This window comes from Phaethon lepturus, unplaced genomic scaffold (genome assembly GCF_000687285.1).
Source record: "Phaethon lepturus isolate BGI_N335 unplaced genomic scaffold, ASM68728v1 scaffold55710, whole genome shotgun sequence".
In the NCBI taxonomy this organism is placed as follows: domain Eukaryota; kingdom Metazoa; phylum Chordata; class Aves; order Phaethontiformes; family Phaethontidae; genus Phaethon; species Phaethon lepturus.
In genome coordinates, this window is record NW_010510866.1 from 1 (window position 1) to 14,196 (window position 14,196).

Genomic DNA, 14,196 nt, shown 5'->3' on the forward strand with positions numbered 1-14,196 from the left:
TTTCCAACCTTAGTGATTCTGTGATTTCTGACCCATGTGAACATGTGAAGTATTCCACAAGGCAGATCTTCTGGCACCACAGTGATACTATTGGCACTTAATACCTATTTATTTTTTTCTGACTGTGAGAAGAAAGAAGCTGGAAAGCATTGCATATGTAAACACTCTTAATACAATTTAGAATACTGGGGACTACCACAAGAATAAAGACTTTATCTGCCAAGTCATTGTTCCCTTACCTTTGGAATTTTTGCTCCGAGATCCTCATATTGTTTGGGATTTTTCAGAAAGTTAACAAACTCCATTATCTCTAATTTTGCCTCCTCACAGCCAGCTACATCTTTGAATTTAACATCTATTTCATCCTTAAGGACTTTGGCTGTGGTTTCACCCACACTGAAAAGTCCACCCATTCCACGCCCTGCTCGACCCAAGCCTGCAGGACCTCTTCTTAATGTGTACAGTAAAGAACCAATAATCAGGATTGTAGGCAGTAAGCTCAGGAGAAATGATCTGTGGAAAAAAAGCAAACAAAACAGAAAACCATATATATTACAAAAATCCATTACTGCATATAACGTACAAAATGTTGGTTCCATCATAAGTGGACAAATTCAGGAATAATATTCTATTAACTTGTAATGTTTACATTTTGCAGGTTGTTCACACTGGGAAATAACCAAAATAAATTTGAGAACAAATTGTTTTTAAACCAAGCACATCACCAAGTGACATTGACAAGTTTTAGAGAGGAAAACTGCATTACCTAGTAAACAGAAGTAGCTCATTTTCTGTCCCCTTCAAAGGTAAATTCACAGGACTAGTTATGAAAATGGTTACATCCTCAAAATAAGTTGCATTAGGTAGCATGTAATTGGTGCATGCTAGAACTTCAAGCAGAAACTTCTCTCCAAAAACAGAGACCCCTCTTCTTCTCCTAGGTCTTTTAATTGTTATATTTTCTTCTTTCAATGCTTCTATTTCCCTTCCCCAAGGCTAGAGGTTTTTTTGTTGTGTTTTTTTGATTACTCATTGCCCATTATCCTTCACTGTCTATCCTCCAGCTTTCTAGCACAGCTCTGTACAAAGCCAAAAATCCTAATGCTAACACAGTCCTCATTATCATAGTATCTGAGCACTGCACAGATTTTTCTGTGGCAAGACCTTCAAGGAACAGTTCACAAGAGGTTCTGCCAACACTCAGCAAAAACAAGATGCTGAAAAGAAGCACTACCTTAAGTAAGCACAAGATTTCCAGGCTTTACTCATATCCTGCATTTCTGGGATGAAGAGAAAAAGAAGGATTTTTCCCTCTCCTATGGTATTCAGCAGATTCTGATCCAGCAGGGAATAGAAGTACTCTGATCATATAACTGCTGCTCTCATCTGTTTCCTGCAGCATTTCTGGAGCAGAGCAAGAAGTTACAGGCAATGTATTCTGTGAAGAACAGACGCTAAGGGGGAAAGGGCCAGAGACTGTGGTCAGAAAGAGGGGTTCAGCAAGTAAGAGACTTGTGCGAGGCTGAAGAAGACACGGGAACTGGCATACTTCTCGCAGTCTGCTGTGAGAAGCCTCAAGCTGACATGCAGCCTCTTCACCTAAGCACAGCATTGCCCTGTCCACTCATTTTTTTCCAGATTTGTTTAAATAAGGGCTCAACACGTTTATTTCTGGACCGTCCTTAAGAGCATGCCCCATTAGACAGAATCATGGAAATGAGACAGAAAGAGTTTATAGAAGAACAGGAAACAGAAAACCTCTATCTAAAGTCACAGGATGGTCCAGAAGTAAGGCTACCATTTTTCCTGTTGCCACCAAAACAAATAGGCAGCAGCAGCTTGGTAAAAAACAGTTTTGTTTACTTCAGCACTTCCCCTCCATCCCCAAAAACTGAAACACACCACAGTATCAAGAATGAAAACACAAGAGAGGCAGCAAATGAGCCTTTATGGTTAGTGATACGAGCTACTACACCTGAATTTGAATTTCCTGATGGTATAAAACCTCCTTCACAGACACCAGCAGGAGTAATTTTCAAACTGCTGACTTGGATAAAAGAAATCAGTTCTTGGGATACAAGGTTACATGTGTCTCTCAAGCCATTCAGAAATCCACATCAGAGAACCGCTTCCAGTCTCTTCTAAAGTCCAGATCAATAAAACTCGGTAACATAAGACTAATACAAAGAACACAAATCTAGTATTGGAGCCATTATTCCCTACTGGTGAAAGGGAATGCTTCCCCAATACAACAATGCTGTAAAACCAATGCCAGTCCTATTCTTCTTAATCTATTTCGAGATTAAAAGCATGATGCATCTTCCAGCTCCTGCTAACAGGCAGGACAGTGTGATTTACTTAATCACCAGTTTCTTGCCTTTTTGCAAGGCCACAGAATTTGACTTCTGAATTTATGGGCAGAAAGTGGTGCCTGTTACATCTCAGCCAATACGCTGTAGTTCTACGCCATATTTTGTCCATTCAAAAATCTGCATGAGTGCCATCTCTGGAGCTCTACTACTGTACTAAAGCAGGAGTCAGCCAAGCACAAGTCACTTGGAGGAAGGGCTTAAAAGAAGGAAGGACTAATTGTAAACAGAAACATTTATGTACTAAGAAGCTATATTTAGAGTAAGAGGACATGGATTTCTAGGCAGACAAAGTACTAAAGAGCTCCTCTTAGAGTTAACACTCAAAATCAAAACCAAGATGACTGTTATTCTGATAATACTGCCACCTAGTGAAGCATAAGGTGCGTCTTTTACAAGTCTACTTTTCTACTGTAAACACAACCGTTTTTTAATCGACACTTTTTTAAAAGCAACTCCTTACCCATCACTCTCTGTTGAGTAGACTACAGGCAATCTGTTCTCCACTTCTATTCCCAGATCTTGCTGCACAGTTTCAAGATTCCGTTCAAAAGTGTCCACACTACCAATATTAAACCAGACGTACTGCTATAAAAAAAAGCAGAGATCACCACAAAGTGCCCTATCTTATTTCAGCTTCATTACAAGCCAGCTGCTTCTAACACATACACATGCAATTCTCAGAACAGATTCAGACCAAGTTTAAGTTGCCTTGTAAAGTGTGTAACTGATGTAAGACACTCCTAACAAATCTAAGGCCTGCCAACCTGAATATATTGTATCTGTCGTTGTTTCTGCAGAAGTCATACATCCAATAGTTTCGGGGCACTTTAAATAAAGTGAAATCCTGGCATTTTTTCCAGGAACAAAAGGAAGGAGAATAGGTAAACAGATCTTTAGAAGGCAGCTAGAAGGCAGAATAATACGGAGCACTGAACCAGCAAACACAGCAGTCATACAACTTACTGTTTCACCTGAAGGTCTTCGCCTTTCTGATTAAGAAAGGCAATTCTCTACTTCTGGAGTCCATATTAGCTTTAAAGTTAGCTATCTTCACAAAAGACAGCATGAACTTATAAAATACACCAGAAAAAAAAATAATCCAGATATTACTTTCAAACAGCGTTGAGATCTGATTTTTTTTTAAGAAAATCTCCCCTTTTGCACCATGACCTGCCTGACTTGCCCTTACTTACCCTAATACTGAAAAAGGGGGGGGGGGGGGGGAGGGGAAGAGAGAGTAGTCATAAGTATTAAATGATTGAGAAACTAAAGCAACTGGTGATATGTGGGCTAAAGAGTAGGTGTATAAATAAGTCACACTGAAACCCACTGATGAAGTAATTGCTGTAGATTTCACTTTACCCCAGAGGGACTTGCAGACCTTTTTTTCAGAAAGTAAGTTAGAAACAACTCTACCACCTAGGAAGAGGTAACCTGATAAAGCTTCTCTAACACTTCTTCTAAATTTTCCAATTTTTTTTTTTTTTTTAAAGTTTTTTTGAAAAGGTCCCTGCCACTGAGTATTACTCTTTGGAGAACTTTCACCTGCATCAGCCTGTTCCTCGTTGTGCTACTAGAAAAGTAACTCCCTGAAATAAGTACTTTTCTCAAGGATGAGAGCTCTCAGCTTAATTTTAAAAATTCTAGTCTCAAATGGAAACAAAGTTAAACATTTCTCTTTGTTTTTCAAATAACTGGATAAAAGCAGTCTGGAACAGAAAAGATCCAAAAAGTATGTACAGTTAAGTTGGTGATTTTCTTGAGCAGGTAGAAAACAGAAGTTAAAAATATAGAACCTTCATCAGTTTCTCACTCTTTTTGTTTGTGTGTTTGTATTAAGAGCAGGGTGCTAGAAAGGAACTGCTTGCCATAGTTTTATGGTATCTGTGGCAAAACAATCGGTACAGCAAAGCGAGAAACACACAATGTAGGATAATGTAACAGTAAGGCAGAAAAACATGTTTTAGATTAAGAGATTATTAATGCTCCAGACCAAGTTTTCTGCATGAAACTTTACCTAAAAAGATTGCTTTGCTGTTTCTAATGTCTCATGTGTATGTATTAAAATGGCTTACCCATTCATGAGGGGACTTTCCCGAAACAAAGATCACTCTAACAAAGCGCTTGTTCACCACTTCAAGTCTGTCCACCTGTAGGAAGAAAGAACAAAACTTGTGATGTGTTCAGAGTGTACAGTCACTGCACTTCCATCACAGCTAACAGCTACATGTAACAAATACAAACCTGCTCTGTTTTCCAGTAAGGAGAGTAAAATTCATGTTGTAGATCAGGACAGTTCCACAATCTACAGTTTGGCCATTAGGAATGGCATGAGGAATCACGTATGTAATCAGTAAGCAAGGAATACTAGCACATTAGAATTTAGACTGAAAGGATGACTTCACACCCTTTTCCAAGGAGAAAATCCCAGTGCACACCTTAGCTCAAATTACAAGTACAGTGAAATAGTTAAACAATACTTAACTATTTCAATGCTCAAACAACAAAAGCAATAGACCACACAACTCCAAACTCTTGTAGAAGCTTCCAAAACAAAAACAACCAAACTGAACAGAATGAGAAAACTTAACTTTGCTCTTACAATTGTCTTCCCTAATATAAAAGAATTCCTGTGCTACCAAATTAAAACACAAGAACATCAATTAGATGAAGAAGAATTTACTTGAGGTAACAAATACCATATGAACTAAAATCAAGAATTGAGCTGCAAGTTTGCAGATATCTACTATTAAGCAGGGAGTGGGGAGGCATTGATAGAAGTCTCAAATGGTTAGTTTCTTAAATTTGACAGGGTCTCTTCGGAAGGCAACTGAAGTTTCTTTCCATTTTTTCTTTCCTTCCATAAAATAAACTCCCTTAAGATGCTGAAACCAGTTAAAACTAGCAACGGTTCTACAAGTTAGGCCTGAACTGCACACAGACTAGTAAGGTTTCCTGAACTCACTACATGTGGCCATTTCTGGCAGAACTGAAGCAAAACATGAGCTAAGAAGCCACTCGAGCTAGCCTGACTTCATGCAAAACTACCTGAACTTTTTTTTTAAAAGCGTATAACCTCAGTAGTGCTGATGTCTTCTCCGCATTAACTGGCCACCACTATGGCAACCAACAGCATTTGATGGCTATATATTTAGCTTATCTGAATATCCAGGCTACATATTACAAAGGCTCAAGAGACTTGGTTTTGTGCAACAACCCACTTTCATAATGCTCTTCTGCAACAAGGGTTCAGGCTTCGTTCACTATAACAGCTAAACTAATCTTCCTACTGAGCTAGTGTCTTACTGCTTCACAACAAATATAATCAGTAAGGGTTTTTTCGACAAGATGCATACATAATTGTCACTTAAGAACAGGACTGTCTAGGCAGAAGGGGAAAAGCGTACAGAGAAGCTCTGCATAGATCAGGAAGACAAAGAAAGGTAGGAAACAACCTATTTAGCAGTTTACCAAAGTAATGGAGGAGTAGGAAGCATGCTATTAACACAAAATCCCAGGTCTGAAACCTAGAAGAGGACGCCAATGTTTTCCTAACCTGCAGGTGAAACTACAAACAAAAAACTAGTGGCTCCTGGAGTGGAAAAGGCCTGTGTAAGACACTATCTCCTGAACTTCAAGGCATTACCAACCTATTATTCCAAGTGAGGAAAGCTGCCAAGTTCTACAGAGAGATAGGACACTGACAATAAAATTGACTGCTCCAGTAGTGGCTCCAGGTAAGAAGGAAAGAAGAAATAAGAGAAGAGGAAACAAATAAAAGGAGGCTAATTTACAACACAGTTATGCCAATTTACAGTCCTTGGAAGGGATCCTTTGATTGCCGACCCCCACCTTTCTGTTTGCACTGCTGCTCCTCAGCTTCCCTGAGGAACTGGTTTAAGGCGCGAAACAAGCAGGACACTTTTTTTTCAGGGGGGTGGGCTCATGGAAGTGCTTAAGGTTAGAAGTAAGTTTCTTCTGAGAGCAGCTTGTCTGTCTGCTTAAGCCATTATGTCAGCTTACCTGTACTATAAGACCATATGCTGAGAGACTGTGGTTACACTGCCTCTTCAAACTAGCATCAACACAAGCTATCCAACAAAGTTCTGTCCTGAGCCGCTCACTCCCTCTCCTCTCTCGAACTGACACAAATCTTCATACAGCCATCCAGAACATCAGATCAAGGAACTGATTAAGAAATGAAAGGATGAAAGCTGATCCCCTTCTCCCTCCAAAGTTACTTTTGAGACAGTTCTCACTCCACAGGTACATGAATACAAGCATAAGTGGGGAGGCAGAAATAAGCATCTTCAGCACACTGATTTTCTATTTTGATTCCCCTCACTACTCACCACTCCTTTAGAAAGGTAGTTATTGACAAAGTCTTTCCATGTGATTTCTCTCCCAGGGACCCTGAAGAAGAAGTAATATACAACCATTGTCCAGAAGAAAGAACTTCCCACTACGTACATCCGAAACTCCCTGACATCCCACGGAATGTCACCCTAGTAAATGGAAGAAAAAAAAGGCTTTAGACTCTTATACAGTAGGAACATAACAGCTTCTTACACAGTAAGAACATAACAAACAGATTCTAATATCTATTTCTGGCTTCTATTCCCTGCCCTCAAGGTTACCACACAGAATGTCAAAGCAAGCTGTATTTTGTTGTATGAACATGCTTCAGTAACTTCAGATATAACTGAGGAATTACAACATTAGTAGAAAGTCTGAAGTGTTTTACAAATAGAAATTGAACTGTTTTGATCTAGGAACTACTTTTATAAAAAAAAAGTTTTGCCATCTTTTATATGACCTTTCTCTCTCCGTTCTAAAATAATTTTTCCTGCCTTCCAGGACTATGTGCAAGACCTACAAAAACAAACAAACAAACAAAAAAACCCACCAAACCACTAAGAAGAAAATCCCAGGAATGAGGGGAAAAAAACATTATTCCCACTAAGTAAAACCAGAAAAATATTCATGTTCTTGTATTGCCAGATGCTACAACCTTCGTGCTACAGCTAATGACAATAAATACAAATTTCAAAAAGGAACTTACGTAAGTATTCTATGAAGGTCACAATGGCTAACAGTAATTAAGGACAGAACAGCTAACAGTTAAACTACATTTAACTAGCATTGTACGGTCAACAAGTTTTACAAACTGACATTCTGAAACAAAATAGGAAGCCTTTAAAGGCCTGAGGCTCCACTATAAGAATACTGACTACTAGCAACCATATTTATACAGCTTAAAGCTCCATTAACATTCCTGAACCAGTGTTAGATGCCTCTGAATGTATATACAAAACTGTTATTTATGAAAGGCACTGAGTGGGGAGCCACCTAGAGCCAGTTACTACGAACTACTAGGCACAGGAGGCTTAAGGAGGTTTAGGCAATTAGAATATGGCCCTAAAAAGCGGAAAAAAAATATCCAAGGTTATTTCATGGGGACAGGACAGGTAGTACCATAAAGAAAGATATTTTAAAGTCAAGACCTTCTGTAATCTGGTCCACCAGTTAGTTTCTTCTTTCTTGCCACCTTTTTTTCCACCACTGCCACCTCCTCCACTACTAGTCCCACTAGGCTGTCGGGGACTAGCTTGCTTTGCTTCTAACAAAAACAAAACATAACAATGACAGAAAAACACATCTTTACATCTTATACCAATCTCATACTAAAGAGTTGTTCTGAAAAATGAACTAGTTTGCAATGCTACAATAATTAGGATGTGAGAAACCACATTTCCCATAGAAAAACAGATATATAGTCCATTAATTGGCAGAGACACATCTGTCTCATACAGCTATGATCAGAAGAAAGGTCTGTTAATTGCATAACTGGTGACACTGAGACAACAAGAACTGAAAAATGTCCCAAATATAAAAAGAAGCCTGTTATAGAGACTGCATGAAATTTATTTCAACTGCACTAATCCAAGCCACGTGCAAGATTATTCTAAGCACTTTGTTGGGAGTTGGGAGGGGGAGACTGGTGGGTTTTTTTGTTGGTTGGGAGGGGGGTAGGTGGGGATGGGTTGGGTTGTTTGGATTTTTTTTGTTTGTTTTAAAAACACCACAAGCTCTAAATAACATCTCCTCCCATATTTACCCCTCCAGTCATACTATGGTGCTCTTAAAGCTCAGGGTTTATTATTGGTATCACAGGTGGAGTATCCCTTTTAATATTCTAGAGATAAGCACAGCACAGGAACAGCCAACTGTAGCTGAGTTCATCTTCATCATTCTTCTACTCATCCAATTCACAAGGTGCCTGCACAGCACAGCATAATGTCAACATACTCAAGAGGGTGAGAGAGAGCACAACACTAAGACATGCTCCTTCCAACCCCAGCTCTTTCAATACCTTGGCATTTTGGGGATCTAGGCCTGACACCAGATTTTACCATTTGACACCTAGCGGAAAGAAAGCTGCTGCTCCTATTACCGCTCTCATAAGAGGCTCACGGGGTTACTGCCTCTCGTTCTCCTTGAAGATGCATCATATAGATTTCTGATGCAACAGAGTGGCTGTTACTGTTAATAATTTCCAGATTCATGATTCCCCTTGTAAAGATAGGGCTCTTTTTAGCATTGCCACTACTCACTCCTCTTTGAAGCAGCAGGCTACATGGTTGGTCCTGGCTAAAGAGCTGGTTCTGGATCCTCACACAGAGTAACAATTCTGGTTATCCCATATAACAAAAGCCAAGAACTATACACATAGAATATCTCTGAATGCATGACTATGTCAACTAATAGGAAATATTAAAACGAGAATTTAAGGACAGCATTCCAACAGAATCATATGAGAAAATAAATGTTATTTTGCTTTCATATAATGTATATCTTCTGGAATAACATTTAATAAAAATATATAAATTCCCACTTTTAAACTAATCTGGTAGTGAAACATCTTGCCTGAAAAATAAACAAAAAACCCAAAGCCACAGTCTAATTTAATGACTACACATTCCACAAAAAGAACCGAAACCAAGCAGCTTTTTGTACCTTTTGTTTCTCCAGCTGTACCTTTAGTTCCATTAGCTTTCTTCCCATTGGGAAAATACTTTTCAAATCCTATTAAGAAAGAGTTAAAGAGCTCATAATTGTTTTTTAGTTTATAATTCCATTGTTTGACACTTCAGAGGTCGCAAGCTGAATGTATACAACAGCAAAGAAGCTAGCAACATATAGACTGCAAAAATGGTTTTGTTTTTGTCTTTTTGTTGAAGAGCTCTACCAGGTTCCCATAAATAAATCTACCACTGTTGACAAGAAAATATCAAATTTATTTCATAACCTAAAGTAAAGCTAACTTTTAAACCAGAGATAAACAAGCTTAGGTCAAGAGAAAATTGCATTGCATAGTGTGAAGTTGAGCAAATGGCAGTCATTCTTTAGTACCTCCTAAAAGTCTCATAAATCAATGTTCCATCTCAAGATTAATGGCTGGTCAGTACAAGAACTTACTTCCCCCCAGACAATAAACTTAAATGGCACACAAGGGCAGTCCTCAGCAAGGAATGCAGTCTGCTTCACTTCACTGATCAAAGTTATAATCACCTTTGGGAGGTTGAGAGAAAAGCCTTCTGCAAGCAGCAATTACACTTGCCAAGACAGTACTTCTGTGAGTAGTAACTCCAGTGGTAACTTCTTCGCGGAGCTGAAAGATGAAAAATAAATAGAAAGCAACAAGAAGGTGCCACAGAAATCTTCAAGCTCTCTAGTAGTCCTGAACTGCAATATGTCAGCTATTACTTCACAACAGGAACTTTACAACAGACTTCTAGTCCACTTGCTATGGACCAGAGTGTAAGACAACAACAGAAATGTCAATCATATGGGTAATTTCTACAGCAAGGAAATTTGTATTCCATTTGTTAAGAGCAGAGTTTCATCTTACATACAAATATAACATTCTTTATTAAAAGAGAAAAATCTAGCAGGAAACCCTACAAGCTATGAACATTCAATACCTCAACACTGATCCTATGGGAAATATTTCATAATACCAGCTGAATGACACTTAAGTGCAACACTGTATTTGTAAAAGCATGATCCACAGAGTGCTGAATTATGTTTTGTTAAAGAACTGCAACTTTTTCCAAATAGTTAAGAACCTGTAACTTCTGAATACGAAAGATCTGCTTGAATCCAAAAGAAAGGAATAAGGCAGACAATTCTTACATCCAGCTAAGAAACCAATACAGAGGAGGAACGAACGCCAATTCTAAAAGTAGACCTAAACCCCTATGTAGGTAAAGGTGCAGTTATAAAAACATAACAAACCCAACTCTATCACACCTTGTTCCAAGACTAACTGTTTACTGTTATTCACCACTTAAGTGCAATGAAGGAAATACAAATATTTTAATTTACTAATGCTTAATTAAACTGTTGGTATCATAACTGAATACTTAAAACCAAAGTAAATTGCAATTTTATTAGAGAAATCAAACCCCCTTTCTTCAAGAGGGACATATTTTAGATAAAATCCCAAATTATCCCCTTCTAAAAAAAAAAAAAAAAAAAATCAAAACTTCCCCACAGGCTGACTGACTGTCAGAGACTTTCTGCCTCTGTTTCTTTCTGCCCCATAGAGGCACTCTCCTTCTCTTTTCTTTTTGATAATAAGGTATTTACATTAAGAGACAGAGAAATAGTAAAAAACCCCAAACAAATAACAAAAAACAACAGGTCCTGGAATACCATGACCCAAGGTATCCGTGCAAGACAGAAAACATCTGTCTAGGACTAACACCTCCAGGACTACATCTGTGAAGGAAAGCTCAATCTTAGCATCTCCATAGCCATTTTGTTATAGTCAAGTTACAATGGTTGTAGACAAAACCTATTTTTGCATATTAAACAAACTTGTAGGATACTAGATTACCTGCTAAGACTACTCTAGGAATGCTGACATACCATTAATTGAATTCTAACTCTTCTGAAGCCTTCTATGTGGAAGCTTCCCCCTCCATCCCTTACTAAATGATGAAATACATCAGGCTTATTCCGAACAGGCATCTAGTTCCACCTGCTGGAATCAAGAGGCACACCAAAATGTCCCTGTTGCTTGCCTTTGCTGTAAACTGAGCTAAGAATTCTTAGGCTGCTTGATCCAGCCATTATTTTGTGCCGCTGCACATCTTTGAATAAAGTCTGATACTGAAAATCCAAAAGGATATTTTGCTGATCACGAAAAGCATGTGCAGCGCAGGCAGTCTGGAGAGTGGCTAATCTAGAGAATAGCTGCTAGGTCCAATACACTATGACCTCCAACATGAACAATTGTATCTGTGCTCCTAGAAGGAGCTTTAGGACAAGAGGGATGCATCTGTGTGAGCAATAACATAAAATGAGCTTGCCACAGACCAACCCATCTGTAGTTCAAATACAAACAGGTAGTGAATGTTGCAGCAACTGATGAAACTCAAAGACATGTCCAGTCATACTGGCTTCTCTTGTATGTCACTGGTCTACAACACCAAAAAATTCGGGAGTTATTTATTCCACAAGCTTAGATTACTTTTTACTTGTAAAGAGAAAGGAATATTCAGAAACCTTTACTCCAAATAAAATACAGCAACTGCTCACATTTAAAAGAAAAGTTTAAGTAAGCCAAATCCAGTTGTCCAATTGCCTGGCTCAGCTAAACCATATTGGGTTTATTACAGAATGAAGTTATAGTTTAATCAGGTTGGGGAATGGGAGTGAAGGAGAGAAAGAGGAGGGAGCAAAGGAGAGTGAGAAGGGTAAGCAGGTAGAGCTCTGGGGCAGACCTGAATAATGGAACTGGTTTGTTGCTGGATTGTCTCTGCAGATCCTAAGTTCCATGAACAAATGCATAGTCACCTGTCAAGATAATATGCAGAGAGCCAAGTGTTTTAAAAGTTGTTTTGTGAGGAAAAGGAACAACTGACTTCATGCCACATACAGTAAATCACCTGACTGAGTCTGGCAGATGTGCTTTTATGCTACCGACAGCTCTAGGTGAGTCAATCTACTGAAACATGCAGTTTCCTTTCACCATAGCATTCCTGGTAACAACTGCTTGGGATCGGTGTTTGATTTTTGGGGGGTTTATTTGGACTCTAACTCATCAACATGAAAACTGATCATATTGATCCCGATACAGGACCTGTCCCTGGGTTGGCTGGCAATGGGAATGCCACAGCAAGCTTAGCTAATATAAGCACACCCACTGCCTAAGCAGAGGAAAAGCAAACAATGCACATTTGGACTGGATGCTTAAATAGTACAGTGGCTGTTTTGGGCTATGTACCACGAAAATCTTGCCAGCTTTTCTCACTCAGAGATGAAAGAACTGTCACAGAGTATAAAACAAAAAACCCCACGTTCTCTAATATTTTTTTTTCAGGCAAATCTTGTGACACCTACCTAAAAAAAGACCTTTTTAAAAATGGAGGTTCAAGATAAGCAGGTTTAAAGTACGCAACAGTCTGTTTTACAAATGCAATGAAAATATAACTAGTCCAGTGTATAACATAAACCCAAGGTCTATAACACCAAAGAAATGCCTTCTCCATGATTCCAATATTAAATAAAATGGGTAATTTTAACTAATCAGTACTACTGACTAGACATAAACATTGTAACCATAACCCTTTTTTTTTTTTTTTAAAGACAAGGATACAGAAAGCAAAAACAGAAAAATACATTCTGTTATGTAAGCAAAAGATCAAGAATCTATTCATTCAAGGAAGTTACAAGTTTACAGCTTTATCCATGAACAAGTTCAAAATCAACAAAACACAGCAAAGCCAAAAGTCTTAAGACTCACCAAAATATTACATAAGAGCATGTTAGGAAGGGAAGGGAAAACTGGTAAAGAAGTCTAACTTCATGCAAGCTGCTTATTTTGTTTTGATAACAGCCATTATATTTTTTAATCTTTTAAAAAAAAAAAAATTTAAATTGTTTTGCTACCTGTACACACACACAGATGCTAGAATGAATACAAAGTTCTCTTCATAGTTTCTATGTTCCATTCCAAATTAGAACTCAATAAATTTTATTGACAGAAATGAGAATTAGCTTCCTGACAGATTAGCAGTACTGCTGACAGTGTATCATTTATTGTTGTAATTAATAATTATTGTATTGTTCAGGTCTGAGCAAAAAACACCACAAATTCAATATTAAAACCAAACACATATTTATACTTAGGACCAAGTTGCTAATATCCTTATGTCTATTCATCTCACAGTTACCCCTATCCTAGTGATAACCTTCATACTTACAAAGCTGCAATTGCTCCCCACTCTATGCCACAGAAAAATGAAGCAACATGTCCAAGATGCCATTGAAAGGTGCAGGAATTAAGCATCTCCCTTTTCCCAAGCAGTAGGCAGGAATCATGGAGATGACAGGCATAGGCCTGTCATTCCTCTGATATGTTAGGGTTGACAACAAGGGTAAGACATATCTCATAATAGCTGTCAGTCTGAAACATTTTACTAAGAACGATTTAGCTGTTAATACTAGAATAGCAGCTTCAAATCCACACCACTATTGCACCGTGCAATCCCGGAAAGCAAACAACTGACCACGTGCCTTCTCATTTTCAGCCACGCTACCATGGCGCTTGCTGACAGCCCAAACCCCCAAACAAATCGCGCAGCCCACAACTCAGATGCTACATGCAGACAGCCACAAACCCACCTACAGCGAGCCATCGCCCTTTTAAAAAAGCGGGGGAGGTACGACGGAGTGAGGTGGAACACATCACCTGAACACCCGCTGGGAACCCGGCAACACCGGCGGGTGCGGCGGCGGCAGCAGCAGCAGCTCT

General features: G+C 38.7%; 1 protein-coding gene across 1 annotated transcript; it reads right to left on the reverse strand.

Moving 5' to 3' along the window:
* Positions 1-239: 239 nt before the first annotated feature.
* Positions 240-13,984, reverse strand: LOC104616882 (AFG3-like protein 2; the record flags this gene model as incomplete). The annotated part of the gene is made up of 8 exons (XM_010282043.1): positions 13,952-13,984; positions 9,945-10,044; positions 9,390-9,458; positions 7,877-7,992; positions 6,725-6,877; positions 4,448-4,522; positions 2,833-2,957; positions 240-513 (listed from the first exon to the last, which is right to left on the reverse strand). Coding segments are annotated over exons 1-8 (945 nt in total), but the record flags the coding sequence as incomplete, so codon positions are not given.
* Between the last annotated feature and the right edge of the window lie 212 nt (positions 13,985-14,196).